This window comes from Aplosporella prunicola (genome assembly GCF_010093885.1).
Source record: "Aplosporella prunicola CBS 121167 unplaced genomic scaffold K452scaffold_18, whole genome shotgun sequence".
NCBI classification, from domain to species: Eukaryota; Fungi; Ascomycota; class Dothideomycetes; order Botryosphaeriales; family Aplosporellaceae; genus Aplosporella; species Aplosporella prunicola.
Window position 1 is genome coordinate 381,938 of NW_022983546.1, and position 21,144 is coordinate 403,081.

At 47.8% G+C, this 21,144-nt stretch overlaps 7 protein-coding genes across 7 annotated transcripts; 4 read left to right on the forward strand and 3 right to left on the reverse strand.

The window, feature by feature from the left end:
• Nucleotides 1-2,463: 2,463 nt before the first annotated feature.
• K452DRAFT_289303 (uncharacterized protein) lies at nt 2,464-3,321 on the reverse strand. The gene is made up of 3 exons (XM_033540798.1): nt 3,132-3,321; nt 2,860-3,066; nt 2,464-2,774 (listed from the first exon to the last, which is right to left on the reverse strand). The coding sequence occupies exons 1-3, from the start codon at nt 3,145-3,147 to the stop codon at nt 2,599-2,601; spliced, it is 399 nt and encodes a 132-aa protein (XP_033395634.1). The 5' UTR covers nt 3,148-3,321; the 3' UTR covers nt 2,464-2,598.
• An 83-nt stretch (nt 3,322-3,404) lies between these two features.
• On the reverse strand, nt 3,405-5,590 carry K452DRAFT_253560 (uncharacterized protein). The gene is made up of 2 exons (XM_033538293.1): nt 5,236-5,590; nt 3,405-5,181 (listed from the first exon to the last, which is right to left on the reverse strand). The coding sequence occupies exons 1-2, from the start codon at nt 5,363-5,365 to the stop codon at nt 3,782-3,784; spliced, it is 1,530 nt and encodes a 509-aa protein (XP_033395635.1). The 5' UTR covers nt 5,366-5,590; the 3' UTR covers nt 3,405-3,781.
• Nucleotides 5,591-6,852: 1,262 nt separating this feature from the next.
• On the forward strand, nt 6,853-10,701 carry K452DRAFT_327849 (uncharacterized protein; the record flags this gene model as incomplete). The annotated part of the gene is made up of 9 exons (XM_033544947.1): nt 6,853-6,948; nt 7,012-7,043; nt 7,094-8,513; nt 8,567-8,702; nt 8,758-8,884; nt 8,935-10,163; nt 10,216-10,295; nt 10,347-10,451; nt 10,513-10,701. The coding sequence occupies 9 exons, from the start codon at nt 6,853-6,855 to the stop codon at nt 10,699-10,701; spliced, it is 3,414 nt and encodes a 1,137-aa protein (XP_033395636.1).
• Nucleotides 10,702-11,247: 546 nt separating this feature from the next.
• Nucleotides 11,248-12,462, forward strand: K452DRAFT_299901 (uncharacterized protein; the record flags this gene model as incomplete). Its single annotated transcript, XM_033542277.1, has 4 exons — nt 11,248-11,292; nt 11,349-11,700; nt 11,758-11,835; nt 11,891-12,462. The coding sequence occupies 4 exons, from the start codon at nt 11,248-11,250 to the stop codon at nt 12,460-12,462; spliced, it is 1,047 nt and encodes a 348-aa protein (XP_033395637.1).
• Nucleotides 12,463-13,351: 889 nt separating this feature from the next.
• Nucleotides 13,352-13,946, forward strand: K452DRAFT_231454 (uncharacterized protein; the record flags this gene model as incomplete). Its single annotated transcript, XM_033537166.1, has 3 exons — nt 13,352-13,544; nt 13,616-13,779; nt 13,821-13,946. The coding sequence occupies 3 exons, from the start codon at nt 13,352-13,354 to the stop codon at nt 13,944-13,946; spliced, it is 483 nt and encodes a 160-aa protein (XP_033395638.1).
• Nucleotides 13,947-15,129: 1,183 nt separating this feature from the next.
• Nucleotides 15,130-15,708, reverse strand: K452DRAFT_299902 (uncharacterized protein; the record flags this gene model as incomplete). Its single annotated transcript, XM_033542278.1, has 3 exons — nt 15,130-15,159; nt 15,218-15,529; nt 15,583-15,708. The coding sequence occupies 3 exons, from the start codon at nt 15,706-15,708 to the stop codon at nt 15,130-15,132; spliced, it is 468 nt and encodes a 155-aa protein (XP_033395639.1).
• Nucleotides 15,709-16,054: 346 nt separating this feature from the next.
• On the forward strand, nt 16,055-20,953 carry K452DRAFT_231648 (uncharacterized protein; the record flags this gene model as incomplete). Its single annotated transcript, XM_033537180.1, has 2 exons — nt 16,055-17,506; nt 17,552-20,953. 2 exons carry the CDS (start codon nt 16,055-16,057, stop codon nt 20,951-20,953), a joined length of 4,854 nt encoding a protein of 1,617 aa, XP_033395640.1.
• Between the last annotated feature and the right edge of the window lie 191 nt (nt 20,954-21,144).

The window sequence follows — 21,144 nt, forward strand, 5'->3', positions numbered from 1 at the left end:
ATTTAATTAGCTAGAATTAGATACGGCTATCTACCGAGATATATATTTTTTTCGCAAAATTTCTAAGATATATATATAGTATTTTATTACTAAAAATATGTATATTAGAAATATATTTAGAAAAATATATATATCTTAGAAATATATATGGAAAAATTGTGTATCTTAGAAATATTTTTTTTTAGAAATAATATTCCTAGAAAAAAAAAATAGAATCTACTCTTAAAAAAAATCGAATATACTCTTAAAAAATTGAATATATTCTTATAAAAAAATATATTCTTAAAAAGCAAACAAACTTCTAAAATTTATTAAAAAAAACTAATAAATATTTATAATAAAAATAAAGAATATTTCTATAAAAAAATTCTTAGCAAACGAATTTATTCTAAATAAAAAATATATATATATTGTGTTCTATTTAGTTATTTTTTTAAGAATATATTTTAATTTTTTTTAGAATTTATTAAGAGTGTATTTCTGTTTTTTTTTTTAAGAATATATTTTCGCTTTTTTAAGAGTATATTTACTTTTTTAAGAATATGTTCGATTTTTTTTAAGAGTATATTCGTTTTTTTAAGGTTATATTCGATTTTTTTTAAGAGTATATTTAAATTTTTTTAGAATATAAAAACTCAATACCTACTAATATAAATTAGAGTAATTTAGTACTTAGATTTAGCTTAAATTCTTAATTTTTTTTTTAATTTTATAACTCTTAAATCCCGCTCCAATCCGTCCAATTTATATTAGGGAAAACTAAGGAAAATTAAATAAAAATAAATAAACTTATATTTAATATAATTTACTACTCTACCCTTACGAAAATATAATAGTTTTATTATAGATTTAGGCTATTTAGAATATAAAATAACTTATAGCTAGCTTTAATTATTAGACTTATCTAATTTTTATATAGTAGAGTTTCGAAAAATTCCTAATAGAGATATATATATTTCTCGAATATATTTCTAAGATATATATATTTTCTTAAATATATTTCTAAAATATATACTTTTTTTTCGCTAATTTTTCAAGATATGTATATTTTTTAATTTTTTTCTAAGATATATATATTTTTATAATTTACTATAATATATTTATTTATAAGCGAAATATATAAAAAAGTATATATCTTAGAGAGACTTTTTTAAATATATATATCTTATATATATCTTAGAAATTATACGATAAAAAAATATATATCTTAGTAAATAGCTATTAAGAGTATATGTAATCTATATACTATTTAATAATAAAATAATCTAATAAATATTAGTATGTTTTCTTAAAAAAAAAAGTAAAAATAAAGTATATTTCTTTAAAAAATAAAATAAAATAGAAGTATATCTTCTTAAATATATATATATATAGAAGTATAATTTCTTAAGAAAAAGCGAAAAAAGAGTATATTTCTTTAAAAAAAAAAAGTTTAAAAGATAGAAATTTTAGTTTTAGTTTAACTAAGATTTATATTCTAGAATTTAAATTATATAATTAAATATATAGCATAATTTAAATTTAGATTCTAGAACTTAGAACTAGACGTTTAATTTTTAGCTTAACTAGAATCTATTTAATTTTTAAAATATATATTTTTATAATATACTATATATAATAGATAATTTTCTTTAAAATATATAAATCTTAGTAAGATCTCTTAAACTAATATATCTTAGAAATAGTATATATATCTTAGAAAATACTTAAGTAAATATATATATATTTATTTCTTAGTAAGTAGCTATTCTAAAATATATTAGCTTTTTATTTTACTTTTTATAATATATTATAAAAGTAGTATATATCTTAATCTATATTAATTTTAGTAATAAATAGCTACTATAGATATATTCTATAATAAGATACTAAATATATTACTAAAAACTATAATTATCTACTTTATAGATAGATTTAGTAATAAATAGCTTTAAGTTAATAAGTTTAATATAACTTACTTTTTTTTTAACTTTAAAGTATATTAATCTTTATTCTTAGATTTATAGCTTTTATACCTAGTATTAAATAAACTATAGCAATAGATGCTAACTATAGTAAAGTTATATACTAATAGTAGTAAATATATCCCTAAGAGAGTTATAGATATTCTAGTTAGCTATTTCTCTTAACCGTCTATTTCGTTTATGCGTCCCTGACGTTATTTAAGTATTCCAAAGGTATTCGCGGTTACATATAGATTTTGGTAGGCAACTAACAAAATCCCTGTTACGGCTTAGATCCAACCATCCCTTGTCTCAACTCGCTTCCCTCTTGTATTTAAAAAAAAACCCCTAGCCAGCCCTAACGGGCCGTCTGTTATAGTTTATAACTGCATATAGACGTAAAACGAATCAATCAATCAATCAATCAATCAATCAATAACAAAATCGCCTGCATATCGCTTAGGGCGATGGGTCAGGGTAAATGAATTCAACTCAACTCAACTCAACTCAATAACAAAATCCCTAATAGATTTATCAAGTACCGCGAAGACCTTTGGAACATCTGAGTGCTCCTAAACCCGCACGAGATATTTATTGCACTGTGGCTATCTCATTTCGCCGCGCAACCTTTGGCGTAAGACTTGCTTGAAATTGACTATAGCTTAGCGCTGGCCTTCTGTTTCTGCTGAGCTTTCTTCAAGATTGGCTCCATCTTTGTGGCCTTCATGACATCGCCCTTGACCTTCAGCTTGCCTGATATGAAGAGCTTTTGCGCGTTCTCCTTCCCAGCGACCAGCTTCGCGAAGTCGTTGTCAGAAAGCAGAAGCGTCACTTGTGGCAACATCCGTCAGCACCCATACTTGAAATTTGATAAATATTACAAAGCCTTGTTTGGGTCTTAGCCGGGTCCACTTACCATCAGCTTTTCCGCCCTCTGGCGCGGTGCCCTTGCCGACAGCACCCGTCTTCTTAAGATCAATGTGCCAGCTCTCAGAATCACCGACATTGTTTTTAATTGTGAAAGCGAAAACAGCACCGCCCTTCTTTACTGCGTCTTTCTTATCGGCGTCGTTGGAAAGAGCTGCAGCAATGTCGTCGAACGCAGCAGACGAAGGAACCTTCTCTGTATCAATAATTGGTCAGTCATGGTGCTTAGGACTAGTAGGTGGAAGAAGGGTGGATAGCTACCGCTCTTGAGAGACATGATACTGGCGGACAAAGACTTGATAAGTTAGATAACTTTGAGGTTCGAGTTCGAATCGAGTGGTAGTGAAAGGCAAAAGGGGCTGCGGAATGTCCAAGGGATTTATGATGGTAACCAGAAGCAGCTGGCAGTGGTCGCGTGTCGGTGGCTTCTTGTCAATGATGTCTCCACGTCGAAACCCGGGGTTTGCATGTGAAAGGGCCGAGCACGCCGAGGTTTCCATCTTACATCGATGTGCCGAAGCACGTGCGCTCATCCGCCTTAAAATAATGTATATTTGTACTTCAACATATGAAATGCATTGCGCGCCCATGCTCGGGCCTGACTACTAACTATTCAAAATCAGAGGGGGTATAAGTACGAAAAGGAAATTCCCAAAGAATGTGCCTAAATGTGAAGGAAATGGAGTGTAAAGACCGTAGCTGGCATCCGTCGTAACCATGCCTTCATCATGCAAAAAAGTCGTACCTCATCTCTCATCAGCGAGAGGGTTTTTCCCGCGCTGTACCGTCGTACCTCCAAAAATCAATCGACAATACCGCCCTAACCGTTTGTCACATGATACATCCGGTGTATGCTAGACCGCCATCTTAACTCCAAGACGCCGTTGCTCCTCGAGCATGCATATTCACAATCAGCGCCATGGGAAGACTGACGTTCGTAGGAATTTTCGCATGTGCTCTTCGTATCCCCACAGCTGCTCCTTGGCTTTGCTAGCAGCCTTACTCGTTTTTTTCTTGGCAAGCCATTTGCTGAGCGACATTTGACCAAGAGTGATCGACTGATCTTCGACGGAGTCCGATATGGATTCATGGTCAAGGCCGACAGGGCTGAGTATGAGCGGTACGTCCATGACTTCCTCGGTACGATTCTTCCATTCCTCGGCCATACGGGTGAGGGGCGCAAGCGCATCGTCCCAGTCTCCACTGCGCAAGGTAATATCCTCGAAGTTGAATTCGCGGAGTTTATGCCGATGTTTGCTTACAAACGCGCTAATCTGTGAAGAATCCGTGATTGAATTCTCAATCTCCATATAACGCAGCTTTAGGAACCGAAGCCCGTGAAGGCCAATCGTCTTACGTATATCGGAATCATCAGTCGTGTCCGGTTGAAGACAAGGTTCAAGGTCCAGCGTGAGTGGCGAAGGTCCTTTTTCATCTCTCCAGCGGAAAAACAAGCTCCTGAGAAAAGGTGTAAAGGTGCGAAGGTAAGAATGGAGCATTCGCAAATGCTCATTGTAAGATGAATCCGAAAAGGAAAAACTATCCATGTGGATGGCTAGAGTCCGAATTTGGGCCCATCGTTTCAAGGATGCGGGCGTTCCCCCAAGGCCCATGATTGGTTGGAGGTGGAGTAATCCAGCCGGATGCATCGAGGAAAAGGTCAAAGTATCAAGATCGTATAGCGGCGACCGCTCAACGGCAATCCGCAGGGAAATGAGGGCATAGTCGACAGTGCTGCGCCGATGGCGCTGGGTGGGATCTTGACCAGAGCAATCAAGCCTGAGATGGGATATGGAGGAGAGTGCCGTTAAAGCCCGGATAAAGGCGGGAATGTTGGTTGCAGCATGGAACAAGGGAGGGTACTGTTGAATCAGCAAATCCGTCATTTCCCAGGAACCGTACTTGGGCTGCTTGACACGTCCGATAAGGGTCGATGGTTTGTGAATTTGAGGCTCGTAGACAAAGCTCCTTTCCTCTCCAGTGGTGTGGTCCACAAGCGGTGGCAGGAAGGTCTCCGAAGTATGCGGCAAATTGAACGTCAGGGTGTGGACATGATGGCCGATCCGCTCTAGAGCCTCCATCCGGGCAGGGCGAGTGAAAGTGCTAGGCCGGAAGGTAATGGTCATGTCTTCGAAGAGGAAGGGCTCGGCACGAGTGCTCAGGTCGTGGCAGACCAAACGGACGGCCGGGAGGTCGGCCTTATCCACTTGGGCCAGGAAAGCATCTCGACAGCTGTCGGACAGCCAGAAGCGTAGAAAGGCTGAGCTTGTCGACATGACAAGATTGCATAGCGAGTTGTTGGAACGCAAGGCTGGAGCCAAGAAGTCAGTCGCCAGAGGCACCGTGGACGGACAAAGCGACTCACATGTGTTGGGCGTCTCGATGGGGCTTGGGATCTCGCCAAACAGCAGCTTGCGGGACGATTGACTGGCATAACTCCCGTGCGAGTCGCTAGAAACCTGACGTTTCAGCGACGGGGGAGACGCGCAAACCATCCGTGGGGCCTTTCATCAGTTACGTCGTGGGGAAGCGGCAAGGGCGGGCGCAATGGGCGGAGGAGTGGTGGATTCAATCGGGCGGAGGGGAAGGAAACCTTAGGGTACATCAGGCACCACTGCGCCGCCACTGCGTTTTTACCAACCTGGCACCGAAGAGGGCGGGGAGGGGAAATGACTCAAGAGTGAGTTACCATGGCAAAAACGGGGGATCGCGACCATAACGCGGTGCGTGGAGGCTGGGTGGAGTTTTGGCCTGGAGATCTCTCCACATGGCAAGGCCGGGCGCACAAGTTTCGAGTGCCGCGCCGCTGAGCCAATCGATTCTACGTTTCAACGGAGCGGTCAGGCTTCGCTACTGCACCGGCGTTTCCTACAGACGCGTCTTAAATCCCGCATGTTTGTACAATATACATAACCAAGTCGCTTGTCACCCGCGTCTCGAATCTCGATATCTCGATGCCTCGATGCCTCGCTGCCTCAATGCCTCAATGCCTCGGAAACTCGGTGACAACTCCGTCCATTTGTGTTCCACGTGACCCGGCCCGACGCCGTCTTCGGCCGTGCTTTTCGCTTTCGGGAAGCTCGTGTCTCTCAGGCATCCCTCCCTCCGTCATGCTTGGTTCAGCGGTCTCGATCGTGCTGGCTCGGCGACAGCCGCCTGATGAAGGATTTCAGGCTCCTACTATGACCGGCCCGGCTTAGCAGAACACGGTGGAAGTAGGTGGCGCCGCATACGTGCACGCAATCCACCACCATTGTAATGAAGACGGAGTCGGCCTGAGGAGGCTGCTGTTGTACCTGGATTGAGGGCGATCTGCTTTGTGTTGGACAGTGCGACGAGTTGCGGGTCGATGATTGCCAGAGGGTTGCCAGAGAGAGCCCCGAACGCGTGCAGAGGCTCGGGGATGCTTCTGGGAACGCTTCTAGCGGCTGATCGGATTCACGATCGGCCGGGGTGACATGTCTGGCCGCTGACGACGCGGTGGCTGTCCTCCACGAATTTCTCGTCTTGCCATGGTCTGCGACGAGGAGGAGGATGAACCGGGGGGCCCACTAGTGCCCGTCGCTGATTAGTCGCCGTTTCTTGAGGAAAGTGGTAAGATGTCCGGGGCGCAGCCATCACCAAACCTTTCCTCAACCCAGCATTCTTGCCGCCACCGCACCTCGATCCTATTGCCAATCCTTCCTGCTACGCCATCCGTTCGTTATACCTCCGCGTTCGTTTTCTCCGCGCCGCTTTCGCTGTCCACCGACCAAATCCATTCGCCAACTCTTTGTTCCCGCTCCACCTCGACCGCCCTCGACTGCCCTCGACTACGCCCTGAACGGCTGCAGTTTCACCCCCAGGAATTCGGCCAAGGCATGGCAGTTTCGTAACCTCAGTTCTTCTCCATCTAGCACCGCATCAAGCGGTCGCAGGGGCCACTCAAGACCACCCCGTTCCCGCTCCTCTCTAGTCCGTGCCGTTGGAGAGACGCATCTCCATGGTGAAAATGCGGATATCGATACGGGAGCAGCTGGGCGCATTGGTGTTATTGACTTCACTTGTCGCCCTTGCTGTTATTTCCGTTGCAACATGGGTCAGTTGTTCCCTGGCTAGCGTGGTGCATCTGTCGCCAATTTACTGAGTTTTTGAGCTTTAGGTGACGAACTACAACTTCGTTTTGGATATCAGGTCAGTCGGCACCCATTGCGATTCGTTATTTTGAATCTAAACTTGGGTAGAGCCTCGCGCTTAAGTCTGGCTGCCTCATTAAAGGCCGCACAGCTTGCTTCCAACCTCTTGCTGATGCAGTCGTCTGCCCGCGCTGCAACTTCGAGGGTTCTTATACAAAAAGCGCTGTATGCATATAACAACGGCAATGAGACCTTCCGAGCAAACACAAACTGGACCCAATCTACCAACGACCTGGCAGCTGCCTTCTCTGGGGGACAGTCAACCAATCTTCTGCTCCAAGCCCAGATTTGGCCCAAGACTTATACTGGCCCAGCCGCCAACGCCTCAGTTATACAAGCTACCGGATCTGAAGTTACCGGCAACATCCCTTTGCCTCTCTGGTATGACAATGGAACCAGGGCGAATTTAGGTGAAGAAGGACTTGGATACCCCCCGAATCTCTATCCAAACATGACGTTCTCCAGTGTTGCACTCAACGATACTTTCAGTGAGGTCGTAGCCAATTACGATGGCACGACCCTCACTGAAACTGGGACACTCCTTCTCGGCCCTTGGGAAATAAATTCGACATTTTCCTTGTTGTCTTTGACCATGCCCGTGATCAACAACACTTCTGCTGTTGACATTCTTGGGTGGATCACTGTAGTCATGGACGCTAAATTGGTCTACGACGTCCTTCAAGGGACTGAAGGACTGGATAACTCTGGAATTACTCTGCTCCTTGGTCCTGGAAACACAACCAATCGTTTTGCTTCTGGGGCACTGTCTACAGGCAGTGATGAATCCATCAGATTTGTGTTGCCGCCAAACAACACCATGGGACGACACTCCAAACACGCGTATGGCCAATCACAGGAACCATTCAGTTGGAGCGATTTTCCCGTTGTGAAACGGGGTTACACTGTCTTCTCAAACGCAACCAACAATGCCGGTAGTGTCATCTCCACTCGGAACGAGGAAAACAAGAAGGTAGCTGCTGGATACGCCAGGCCGAAAACCACTCTTTGTGATTGGCTCGTCCTGGTCGAACAGTCCCATTCTGAAGTGTGGGCACCAATCGACCACCTTCGAAACGTTCTTCTCGCCTGTGTTTTCGGAACTGCTGGAGCTTTGTTGCTTGTGGTCTTTCCTCTTGCACACCTTTCCAGTCGCCCTATCCGCAGGCTGAGGGATGCGACCCGGCGATCGGTATCGCCTACTGGCTATCTACCTGATGATTCGAGTATCGATTCCGGTCTTTATGAAGATGAGCTCGCGGCTGCTATGGCTCGTAAAGAAGGATTTTTCGGGAAGATAACGGGCTGGCGCCGTGGCAGAAGGCGTAGCAATCTTGAACGCAGGGAAGCTGAGAGGCGCCATCAATTTCGCATACCCAGAAAAGTCAAGGATCGGAAGCATCTCATACACGACGAACTGACGGATTTGACAACAACATTCAATGAGATGACGGATGAGCTGATGATGCAGGTGCGGTTTTACGCGCTTAAACTTCGAGAGCTTTTAAACTAATGATTTTGTAGTACGAAAAACTTGAAGAAAGAGTGAGACAGCGTACAGCTGAGCTTGAAGAGGCCATGAAGGCTGCAGAAGCTGCAAACGAAAGCAAAACCCTCTTCATTGCGAACATCTCGCATGAGCTGAAGACACCACTCAACGGTTCGTTAGACACTGCCCACTGTATTTGTATCAGGGCGGTTTTGACAGTACTTAGGTATCCTTGGAATGTGTGCTGTGTGCATGTCTGAAGACGACCCCGTCAAAATCAAACGGTCACTTGGCATAATCTACAAAAGTGGTGATCTACTTTTGAACCTCTTAACCGACCTCCTTACTTTCAGGTATGTAGTAAAGGCTTGTTCTTGTTTGCTGCTACTGACACGCAAGACAGCAAGAACCAAGTGGGTCATCAACAGCTCTCGCTTGATGAGAAAGAATTCAGGTTGCGTGACATCAGCACACAGGTGCTTGCAATCTTCGACAAACAGGCGAAAGAAAGTGGTATCAGCTTGCGTGTCCGTTTCGAAGGACCAAGTGAAATCAGTGCAGATGATCCAGGTGCGGGGATCGAAAAGGGCCTCGCACCTTTCGGTATCGGTCGCGTGAAAGATATGATCTTGTGGGGAGATCAGCATCGGATATTGCAGGTTGTTATTAACCTGGTATCCAACAGCCTAAAGTTCACACCACAAGGAGGATCTGTCGTATGCGTAATCCGGTGTATTGGTGAGGGTACAACTCCTTTTCAGGGAAGTCGTAAAAGTTCCCTACAGTCCCGTCAGAACTCGGGTCGGAATTCCAGAAATCGCAGCAGGATGGACTCCACGTCAAGCTCTGCGATAACTCCAAGGAACACAAATACCGCAAACCAGATCAACGTCCTCCACGAGAAACCATTCACCTATTCGCAAAACTTAGATAATGAGCGCGCGCCTTCACCGCCCCCCGGACGTTTCCTGGCCTTCGAGTTTGAAGTGGAGGACACTGGTCCAGGAATACCGGATCATTTGCAGCAAAGGATATTCGAGCCTTTTGTCCAGGGAGACTTGGGATTGAGCAAGAAATTTGGCGGAACTGGACTTGGTCTTGCCATCTGCCAGCAACTTTCCCAACTGATGAAAGGCTCCATCAGCTTGAGAAGCACGGTTGGACAAGGGAGTGCGTTTACAATGGCAATACCCCTCAGACACATAACGAACCGAGCGGACAGTACTGCTTCGAGTATGATGAATGTTGTCGATGGCAGTCGCAGAAGCAGCTTGTCAATTGACTCCCCATTGACTCCGTCACGGACGGCGGATGACATCGCGGCCACTAGATCTATACATTCGTCTCACAGCAACAACAACAACAACAACAACAGCAACAACGGCCCTGTTTCCTTCGAATCCGACTCTCAACCGCGTTTAGTAGGCCTCAGACAACCGTTCTTCGCATCAACAACACCGCTAGATTCTCCGGCAGCTCAAGGCGCAGCCATGGACCGCATGGCTGCTCAAGCAGCGAATAAGAAGAGTGATAAGATCAAGGTTCTCGTTGCGGAGGACAACAAAGTAAACCAGGAAGTTGTTCTGAGGATGCTCAAACTTGAGGATATTTACGATGTTTCCATTGCCAAAGGTAGGCGCTCTGAAACCCACGAGACATTGATATACTGACTGACCATGACTAGACGGACAAGAGGCCTACGACAAAGTCAAAGAAAGCATGGAGAATCACAATCCGTACAATTTGATCTTCATGGATGTTCAGGTACGCTCGTGCAACTAACCGAAAATACAGATTTTAGTTGACATTTCTCAGATGCCAAACCTCGACGGACTACAGTCTACGCGTCTTATCCGCCAAGCCGGCTACTCCGCTCCTATTGTCGCCTTGACTGCCTATGCAGAGGAGAACAACGTTAAGGTTAGTTTTATTGCACCCCAATAGTTGGTTGGTCACCAGCTAACTGGCCTCATTTAAAAAGGAATGTTACGACTCTGGCATGGATTATTTCCTCTCAAAGCCTATCCGCCGACCGGCCTTGAAACACGTCCTCAAAACTTACTGCCCGACAATTGTTGAGGAGCCTGAGCCTTCGAACAGCTCTCCACCTACGTCCCCTGGGAAAAGCCATAGCCGCGCACCCTCTGCAGCAAAGCCACGCAAGGGATAACACTTGGATTTTTTTTAGACCATGCCTATAGACGCATTGGTTGCTTGCATTTTTCTTCTATTTACCACCCACAGTCAGCAGCGGACACGGCTCAGTCAGAGCCTTACCGCGCCAGTCCTTTGTTTTGTAGTGAGACCCCCTAACCTATTTAATATGGGAGAATCCCGGGGCCAGTTGAGCACTCCCTTGCGAATAATACGTTCTTTATAGTACTTTGGTTAGCAATGCGGCTTGGAGCTTCGGAGTCTGTGGGTAAAAGCAACCGGGGGACATTTTTCACAAAGGCGCTTCAGGGCATCACGTGGAGCTAGGGCTCGCGATTGAGACAGCATAGCACGCAAGCGATTCTGTTACTTATTGTAGTGTACATATTAGCAATTAGTCGGTCGGGTTAGGTCGGCGGAAGCGGAAGCTCGGGGCAGCACAGACGTCATCAGCTCTGGGCAGCGGGCACAGACCTCGACAAGTTCCTCATCAACAACAGCACCTTGTCTGTACTCGTAGCCAACCCTTCTCCACGTACACGTATCGCAACCATCCGTCATCATGTTTGCGAGACAAGTATTCCGCCCCGCCGCGGCATTGAAGAGCGTGAGCATTGTCCGACCTCTTTAGCTTGAGCTCAGCGCTGACATCTACTTCCGCAGCATGTCCGGAGATACGCAACTGAGCCTCCTAAGGGAGGCTCCAATGCTGCCATCTACGCTGGCCTGGCAGCTGCCGCTGGCTTTGGCGGTTACTACTACCTCAACCAAGGCGAGCGTGGCGCCAACAGGGAGCGCTTGGGCGACCAGTCCGCGGCTCAGGGCTCGCCAGCATCCAAGACAGAAGAGCAGAACATCCCTTCCACCACTGGCAAGCCGATGATGGCCTTCACTGGTGGGGATCAGGGGTTCATCTCTTTGAAGCTTGAGAGTGTTGAGCAGCTCAACCACAATACCAAGAAATTCCGCTTCCATCTGCCCGAGGAGGACAGTGTCTCTGGTCTTCACATTGCCTGTGCGTTGGCACAACATACAATTTACGTCTCATTAATGTGTGCTGATATCGCTGTAGCTGCTTTGTTGACTAAGTACAAGGGACCGGAGATGGAGAAGGCTGTCATCCGCCCGTACACCCCTACAAGTGACGAGGGTAAAGCTTACACCAACTACCTTCAACGTCAAAATGCTAATAGAAACTTTGCCAGACACCAGGGGTTATATCGACTTGATTGTAAAGAGATATCCCAACGGACCCATGTCCGAACACCTTCACAACATGAATCCTGGTCAACGTCTGGACTTTAAGGGTCCGATTCCCAAGTACCCGTGGGAATCTAACAAGCACCAACAAATCGCACTGATCGCGGGTGGTACTGGTATCACGCCCATGTACCAGCTCATCCGTGCAATTTTCAAGAACCCTGAGGACAAGACTAAGGTCACCCTCGTCTATGGAAACATTAGCGAGGAAGACATCATCCTGAAGCGTGAGCTTGAGCACCTCGAGAACACCTACCCTCAGCGCTTCCGTGCGTTCTACGTGCTCGACAACCCACCGGAAGGATGGCAGCAAGGTAAAGGGTACGTGACCAAGGAATTGCTCAAGACGGTCCTTCCCGAACCCAAGCAGGGCGACAACTTGAAGATCTTCGTTTGCGGTCCGCCGGGAATGTACAAGGCCATCAGTGGCACAAAGAAGAGCCCGAAGGACCAAGGCGAAATAGATGGTTATCTGAAAGAGCTCGGCTACAGCAAAGAGCAGGTTTACAAGTTCTAGGTACAGAGAAGGGCTTGTTCGCCTGTTTTGAATACCATAGGCGAATTCTCGCGTTCGATCTTCAATTTAGAGCGTAGAGAGCGCAAACCATGCATCTTGTAATCTATCCACTGTTTACTTGACCAACCAAATGTTCTAGATGCAATCTCTTTGATCTTGATTCGCATGAAATTCTGCAGCGTCAGTTCCATAGCCGTGCCGCTTTTCCTTAGCTTTTATTGTCACCTCCACAATAAGCATCAACCGACGGCATGGACTCATGACCGAGCCTTTTCAACAATACTTATGCTTGAATTAGTTCTCAAGAGGCTCGGTGATTGAAGCATTGTTAAAGCATTGCTAAAGTATGCGGATTGTTGGATGATACGTCGGCAATTAGTTATATGATACTGTCTTGACCACTGTGGTTGTTCTTCACGTTGTAGCCAGTCAACCTTGTGTAGTTGGAATGACCGCTCAGGAACCTCCCAGATAATCTAGCATGAAATCATATAGGATACCGGAAGTTCTGCATACAACTAAAAGGATAATATAAAAAAGATCAAGGAAAGCCGTCCACATGGGCACGAGAGCGCCAGCACTATCATCAGACACTTTCTCCACCGTCCTCAAATTGTTTTGCTAGTCCTTTCAAATTTCAGCGGAACAAAATTAGGAAGAGACGAAATCAGCACGGAAGAACCGCCCCCCCCCCAACCATGTACCAGAAGCCGCCCTAATGGAGAACTTCGGCGAGCTCGAATTACATGGGGTCATCGTAGAAGAGGCTGAACCGACTCTATCAACCGATCTTGACCGGTTATCGGCGATCAAGACGGGGCGAAGTAGGAGCACCGCTCTGGGGATGGCATTGGCGGGTGTCAGTGTCCTCTCACGAACTCTGAAAGAGATGAAAAGCAAGCAAAAGCTTTTGTTGTCGTTGGTTCCTCACAGTTGGATCTACCTTAGGCGACTTTGCGTGATAATACTGATTGCTGGGATTGGGTTTGTTGGTCAGTGTAGCTTCGAATATAGTTTTCGAGGTGCTCCAGGAGGCACTGGGGAGTCTGATGTCTCTGAAGTCGCAGAGAGCTTGGCTATTAGTGAGTTCTCTGTTATACATAATGGTACTTATGTCGTACGATGGCCGAAAACGCTACAACTCACTTTTTAGGGCATTTACTTGTTGGATTCGGTGTCGCATTCTTTGCAGAACTCTTCAGTGAAATCCTGGGAAGAAACCCGATGTGCATTTCCACGTTAATACTATATATGGTGTTAGTAGCTGCATCTGGCCCTGCTTATGATATTGGCGCGCAGCTTGCATTCCACTTTTTTGTGGTTTTTCTATGGAGTAGGTTTGGACGTACGCTGTCAAGTTTGACCCTTTATGCCGATATATGCCCGGCAATCCACTAACATGTGCTGGCGGTTCCCTCTCGGATCCGTGGAACCCAATAGAAAGGGTTTACGCTCTCTCTGTATTTGCAAGTTGCGTTCACTGAGCCTGTCGACCACAAGGGTCATTTTACTGACGGCTTGCAGATCCCGTCTTGGTGAGTTAGAGTTAAACTAGATCGACTACTCTTTTTATGTTTGAGCCTTGTTTTGGGGCTTGTGATCTTGTTTAACAAGAGACATACCTATCTATTCTGCTTCGCTGGATAACTGAACATCTTCGTATTATCGGCGACTGGAGATTACATCGGACTAACGACTGAAGAGAACATTACAGGCCATTCTACTGACAGCTAGGGAATCCCTAATCATCCTCGTCGCGCTGTATCTGACGGTTAATATTATATCTTCGGCCAAATACATGGCACAAGCCAGGGTATTACGGTATTATGCTTCCTAGCAATCGTGGTTGGTCTGTTTGGTGCAAGTGCTCTCGTTCCCCTAATCCACAGACGGACCAAGCGAGACCTGAGGAAGTTACAGGAGCAAGGAGGGATCCCTTGTTTCCAGAAGTTCGGATTCGGTTTTTCATGCTGAGAGGCAGCGTCGCTATTTCTGCTTCGCTCTCTTGAATGGGATGAACTAGCCATCCTTCCATCAGTATCTGGTCGCCATTAGCAGCCAGCGTGTTCTTTGGCTATGGTATCCTTTACGTCATTATCTCAACCTAGGTACAGAGTGAACATCCAACCGGTCCAGGCTTTCTCATAGCATCGTTTACGTAAGAATTACTGACAATACCCAATATATTATCGACTCGTACGAAGCCTTCTCGGCATTAGCCTTTGCTTTCATAACCTTGAGCAGAAGCAAGTGTGCTGGAAATGTCAAATAGACGTATCAGCGGCATGAAATTTACTGTCCATATTGGCTTTTAAATGAACGGCGCTTTGTAGAAATGACCGCGAGGCTAGAACCATATCTGGTTAAACTCATACCTGAAGGCTGTCTATGAATACGCCGAGATTGAATAACGGTCCAAGTCAAAGAGCTAAATTTTACCTTGGCGGCCAAAGTATAGATGCCGGGTTTTGTATCGATGGCTTACATCGGGGAAGTTCCGCTTCACTCATTAGGATCCAGTTCATAGCGGAACGCCATGTAAAAGCACACAGTAAAATGGCCTTTAAGCAAGGACTTTATAGCAAAACGAGAATTCGGGGAAAGGCCACTGTTGAGGCGCGTGGCACCGGTATTTATATACAGTCCAGGTAATTGCCAGCAAACCTTTTAGTACTGATCCTCACCGTGCTTGCGGGCCTACGAATAAAGGCATGAGCAAACATCTTGAGCGCTGCTCGGAATTGGACAGACTTACACGCAGAGCATTGGGGCCTCCCAGCTCGGCCTCCAAGCCGTCTGGGTACGTCTTGGGGACGCTGGCCTTGTCCGGGTACATATGGGAAACGACGGCGCTGAAACCAAGGACAGTCGCAACGAAGGTGCCGAAGAGAACGGCGCCCCAGCCAGGGGTAAAATGGGTATACTCCTCGGGACTGAAGATGCCGAGAATGTCGTTGTCCTCGTGGACGGGCTCGCCGTAGTTGCGGCGCTCCTGCTTGTCCCACCAGTCGCCGTAAGGGTCACGGAACTGGCGCTTGACGCGGGGAGGGTTAATGTAGCCCCCGTTCTATCAGACGGCACGAATTAGCGTCGCGGCAGGGAGCCAAGGCGATGACTGACCATGTCGGGGTCCTCAACGTCGGCCTGGGAAAGGCATCGGATCTGGGTGCGGACGGGGCGCGCGGCGGGCTGCAGGGCGCGGGCGGCGAGGGGACGGGCGGCGGCGGTAATTCTCCGCGAGAGCATCTGGGGAGGGTCAGAGAGGGGGGGCCTTGGGTTGTCGGCGGGGCTTACGGTGGAGGGCGAATGGACAATGGCGGGTGGATATAGTAGCTAGGTAGAGGCAGTCAACGGGCAGTCGCAGGTCGACGTAGATGTAGGACGGGCCGACAGAGAGGCCGAACGCGCGCGACGCATGGAACGCAACGCAACGGCAACGCAACGGCCGTCGGCGGCGAACACCATCTGCACATCTTTTTGCTCCCCCATCACCGTCCATCCCTGTTCGCTTCCGGCCCTGCTCTCGCCTGAGCGACTCTCCCATGTGCAGAGGGCGCTGCCCGTGACACACAACCCGCGGAACGTCCTTGCTATGCAAAACACGAAACTTCGCGAGAGCCATGACAACCATCGCGATGGCCACGACGCGCTCGACCTAACTCCCCAGCCGGCCAGCGCCTGCACCAACTCCATCTCTCGCCCCGCCCAGCATGACGCCACGCCCCCGACCAAGCGTCGTAAACTCGACGACTCGGACAGGCCCTCGAGACCCCCGTCACCGCCCTGGAAAAAGGTCGCCGCTGATGGGCCCACGTCATTCATTGTCGACGGCAGGAGAAAGTCGGGACGCACGAATGCCCTTCCCGTTGAGCGCGATTCTAGCACCGACAAGCGGAGGACTACGCGCCATGCTGCCTCGACCAACGGCCACAAGGCCACCAAGGCCCACTCTCTCAAATCGACTGCCAGCCCCGCCGTCCAGTCACCCTCGCGTAGCGTCCAGGCAAAATACAAGAGAGCCTCAGGCTCAGCGCAGGAACTCGAGAAGCCGAAAGCAAATGGCACGACGCGAAAGTTTCGCCACGAGCCTGCATCGACTCCAAACGGCTCGGCCACGCGAAAATCCGGTCGCATAAATGATTTTGCTAAAGCACAGGCTAACAATATTCCGAATGGACACCAGACGACGGTGCAATCGAGCCCAACCTCGGCTGCCCGTACGCCACGACTCAAGCTCAAGCTAGGCCCGTTACAACTTCCGTTTCTTCATCCACTCAATGCCGAACCGCCCCGGAAACACTCCTCTTTTGCCGAGTGGCTAGAACAAGATGATCCACTTGCGGGAGAGGATTTCCGGAAAATAACGGCAGAGGAAGCACGAGATGAAGCGCGATTAAGGCTGAGGATATTGGACGCCGCGCAATCAGGCGGAGTTTTGAGTGAGGGTCAATGCTCAAAATATGCGGCTGATGCAGAAGAAGAGCCTCCGCCGCGTTACGGACCGTGGAATCATATTGCTGCCCATGCGGCTAATTTTCGAAAGTTACTCATGGCGGAGCGCAGAAACCATGTCATAACAGCCCGCCGATTAGCGTTCGAGTGCATGGAAGCGTGGAATTCACGGCAAGGAGCAAAACTGGCAAAACTGGAAGCCGAAAGACCCAAGACAAAGGAGGAGATTGAGGCTCAAGAAAAAGACTATGCGGAAAAGCGTTACAAGCAGTTGGTCAAGGATATACAGCAGCAATGGTTGCTGGTTAGGGCAGAAGTCGACAAGCGGAGGCAGGAGCGCTGGCAACAAGAGCAGGAGAAACTCGGCAAGCAGACCATGAAATCCTTGTTGGATCAGTCAACGCACCTGCTTAAGGAACGAAGGAACAGAGCAGACTCAATCTACAGCAGTGATATGGGCGAGGACTCCGAGTCATACCTGGAGGGTGATGATGGTCAGGAAGATGAAGGCGAAGACGGGGAAAGCCGCATAGACAGCACACGCCCTGGTTCTAGCCATGACGTCATGGACGACGAGTCTGGATCTGGATCCGTATCTGGCCCTGACTCGGAAAACATGTCATCTGAAGAGAGCGAGGAGGAAGAGACCGTTCACGATGAAGATGAGGATGCCAATTTGACCCAAGACCAGCTCAGGGAAAAATATGCGAATCTTCGACCATCAGAGTTTGGTTTGTCTGAAGAAGAGTACGAGGATGATGGGGGCGGGGGGGAGACAGAGGAAGAAGAGCGCGCTGACAACTCTTTGGGGCTTCGGAGCTTGTTGACAAACGGTACTTCTGCTAAGGATGATGATGAAGCTACGGCGTCGACCAACGACCCCCGCACGGATAAGAACGATTTGGGTGGTATCGATCCCTCAAAAGTGACGCTGGAGGAAGTTGACAATATTCTTATGGATGACGAAGATGACGACTCCGACATGAACATGGATTCCGATGATGAGGGCAGTGCAACTGAAGAGGACGATGAAGACGACGAAGAAACTGAAGAAGACGAAAATGATGAGGATGCTTTGGGGACCTGGGGCTTCCTGTCTGGCCAGGAGATCGAAGAATTGAAAAAAAAGGCTGCTCAAGAACTGGAAAGCGAGAAAGCTGCGACAGCCGAAAGTGTTGCAGATATTGGGGACGACAAGGAACATGAAGCAAATGGTCTCGAACTGGTCACGGAGAAAGACGTACCGCTTGCCGAACCCAGCGGGACTGCACTTGATAGAGAGCCCGCTGCAGGTAACTCCGTTGACGGTTTGCTTGAGGCTCAGTCTCCACCGAAGGACGCCAATATGATCGACACTGCGGAAGGCCAGCAACAGAACCCAGAAGACATCTCTCAAGGCAACAATGGAGAACTGATGGCCGACCCTGTGGAATCTCCTACAACAATCAAGACACCAGTTCCTCCATTGCTTCGTGGCAAGCTCCGACCATATCAACATGAAGGGTTGGATTGGCTTGCTGGTCTTTACGATGGCAACACCAACGGAATCCTTGCAGATGAGATGGGTTTGGGCAAGACAATTCAGACCATTGCCCTGCTTGCGCATCTGGCAGTGGAGCGGCAAGTGTGGGGGCCTCATCTTGTTGTGGTGCCAACCAGTGTCATGCTGAACTGGGAAATGGAGTTCAAGAAATTCTGTCCGGGATTTAAAGTTTTGGCGTACTATGGCTCTATTGAGGAGCGGAAACGCAAGCGTCAAGGTTGGATGAATGATGATCTCTGGAATGTGGTTATCACGTCCTATCAACTCATTCTCCATGATGCCGCGGCTTTCAAGAAACGCAGCTGGCACTACCTCATCCTGGACGAGGCTCATAACATCAAGAATTTCCAAACTCAACGTTGGCAGACACTATTGACATTCAAAACCCAAAGGCGGCTTCTGCTTACCGGTACTCCACTTCAAAACAATCTCCAGGAACTCTGGTCTTTATTGTTCTTCCTTATGCCATCTGGAGACGATGGACAAGGCGGGTTTGCAGCCCTCAGTAATTTCACGCACGCCATGGCAAGGCCTACCAATCAGATCCTTGACCAGGGAAGGCAAGAGCTCGATGCCGAGGCACAGGCTACAGTGAAGCAACTACATGAAGTCTTACGTCCCTACCTTTTGAGAAGGCTCAAAGCCGATGTTGAGAAGCAAATGCCGGGAAAGTATGAGCACGTTGTCTACTGCCGTCTTTCCAAAAGACAGAGACAGCTCTATGACGGCTTCATGGGCAGAGCGGATACTAGGCAGACCTTAGCCGGAGGTAACTACATGTCTATCATGAACTGCCTGATGTCGCTTCGAAAGGTTTGCAATCATCCGGACCTCTTCGAGACAAGGCAGATTGTGACCTCGTTCGCGATGCCGAAGTCTGTGGTAGCCGACTACGAAATCAAAGACCTACTGGTGCGCAAGCGCCTGCTCCAAGAAGACCAAAACGAAAAGCTAGATCTAGATTTCTTAAACCTTTGCCTAGCCAAAAAGGAGCACGTTTCTGCCGTCCAAGCAAAACGAATCCAGGCGATTCAAGCTATCCGGCCTCTGGAAGGGTTAATCGAACGGCAGACTCGGCGACTTAAACCTTTAAGCGGCGTGGATGGCTCGTCTCTCAGTTCATTGTCAACTCATCTTGCAGCAACTTCAGATCAATCAACACTGGCACATCTCCAGAACTGCCTCCACATAACGCGTCGGCGAGCGCAAAGGACTCCAGTTTATGGCACCGGCTTCATTGATCGTATCACGCTGAACAATCTCACGAGCCAGTTTATCGCTTCCAGAGGTCCCTGGAAGGGACAGAATCAAGGAGAATGGTACCTCGGTACGCCTTCGGTGTGGCCAAACATCGTTCCAACTTTGGACGAACGTTCCGAAGCTTTGGCAACAACCGTACAAAAGTTTGGCTTCGTCACCCCTGCCGTTGTAGCGAGTGACTTGATCCCCTTGGCACTGGGCGAGGACCGAGCTCAGTTAGTTCGAAGCTCCATTACAAACAGCCGCCCCGATCCTTATCACGAATCTCGTATCCGACTTTCCATCGCTTTTCCGGACAAGAGATTACTTCAGTACGACTGTGGCAAACTTCAAAGGCTTGCTAAACTTTTGCGTGATCTTCAAGCCGGTGGCCATCGTGCGTTGATCTTTACTCAGATGACTAAGGTACTTGATGTCCTGGAGCAGTTTCTCAATATCCATGGTCATCGTTACCTTCGTCTCGACGGCGCGACTAAAATAGAGCAACGACAAGTACTCACGGATCGATTCAACAATGACCCAAGAATCCTGGCATTCATTCTGTCGTCGAGATCTGGCGGGTTAGGAATCAACCTAACAGGTGCTGATACCGTCATCTTCTACGATCTCGACTGGAATCCTGCGATGGACAAGCAATGTCAAGATAGATGTCACAGAATTGGTCAAACGCGCGATGTGCACATCTACAGGTTCGTGTCTGAGTACACGATTGAAGCTAACATCCTGCGCAAGTCAAACCAAAAGAGGCTTCTTGATGATGTTATCATTCAAAAAGGCGACTTCACAACAGACTATTTCAACCGTCTTACCTACAAGGACGTGTTGGACGAAGTACCTGAAGCGGAGGACTCCGAAGCGAACGCAGCCATGGACAAGGTTTTGGGAAACATGGGAATGCCGGATCCATCGGGCTTGGGGAGCGTGCTGGAAGGTGTGGAAGACAAGGAAGATACCGAGGCGGCCAAAGTGGCACAGAAAGAAATCGTCACCGAAGTCCACATCGACGACGCCGACTTCAACGAAGCTAGTTCGCGGCCCAGCGCTACTCCGAGGCCGTCGGCGCCGCCAATTTCGGATGGTGACCGGGATCTGGACGGGGAGGAAGCACCGCATGTAGACGATTTCATGGTCAGGTTAACGGAATGGGAGCTGCGAGATGTACCACTGGGGCCTCCTCCTGACAGGAGGCGACGTAAGAGGAACGGCGGAGAGCATAGGATTCGGCGCAGGCGGTAATATGGCTCATTGACGGGAGAAGTGTACATGCATTTTGGGCGGGCAGGCTGGCTAAAAGGGCATCGGATGGCGTTTTCTCTTAGCGCATGACGCGTAGAGGGTTGGTTCGGCAGTATTTCGATTCGTGGCATTGCATTAACAAAATTTATAATTTGGACGAAGCTGAAAAGCTTCTTAAAAGTCGGAAGGAG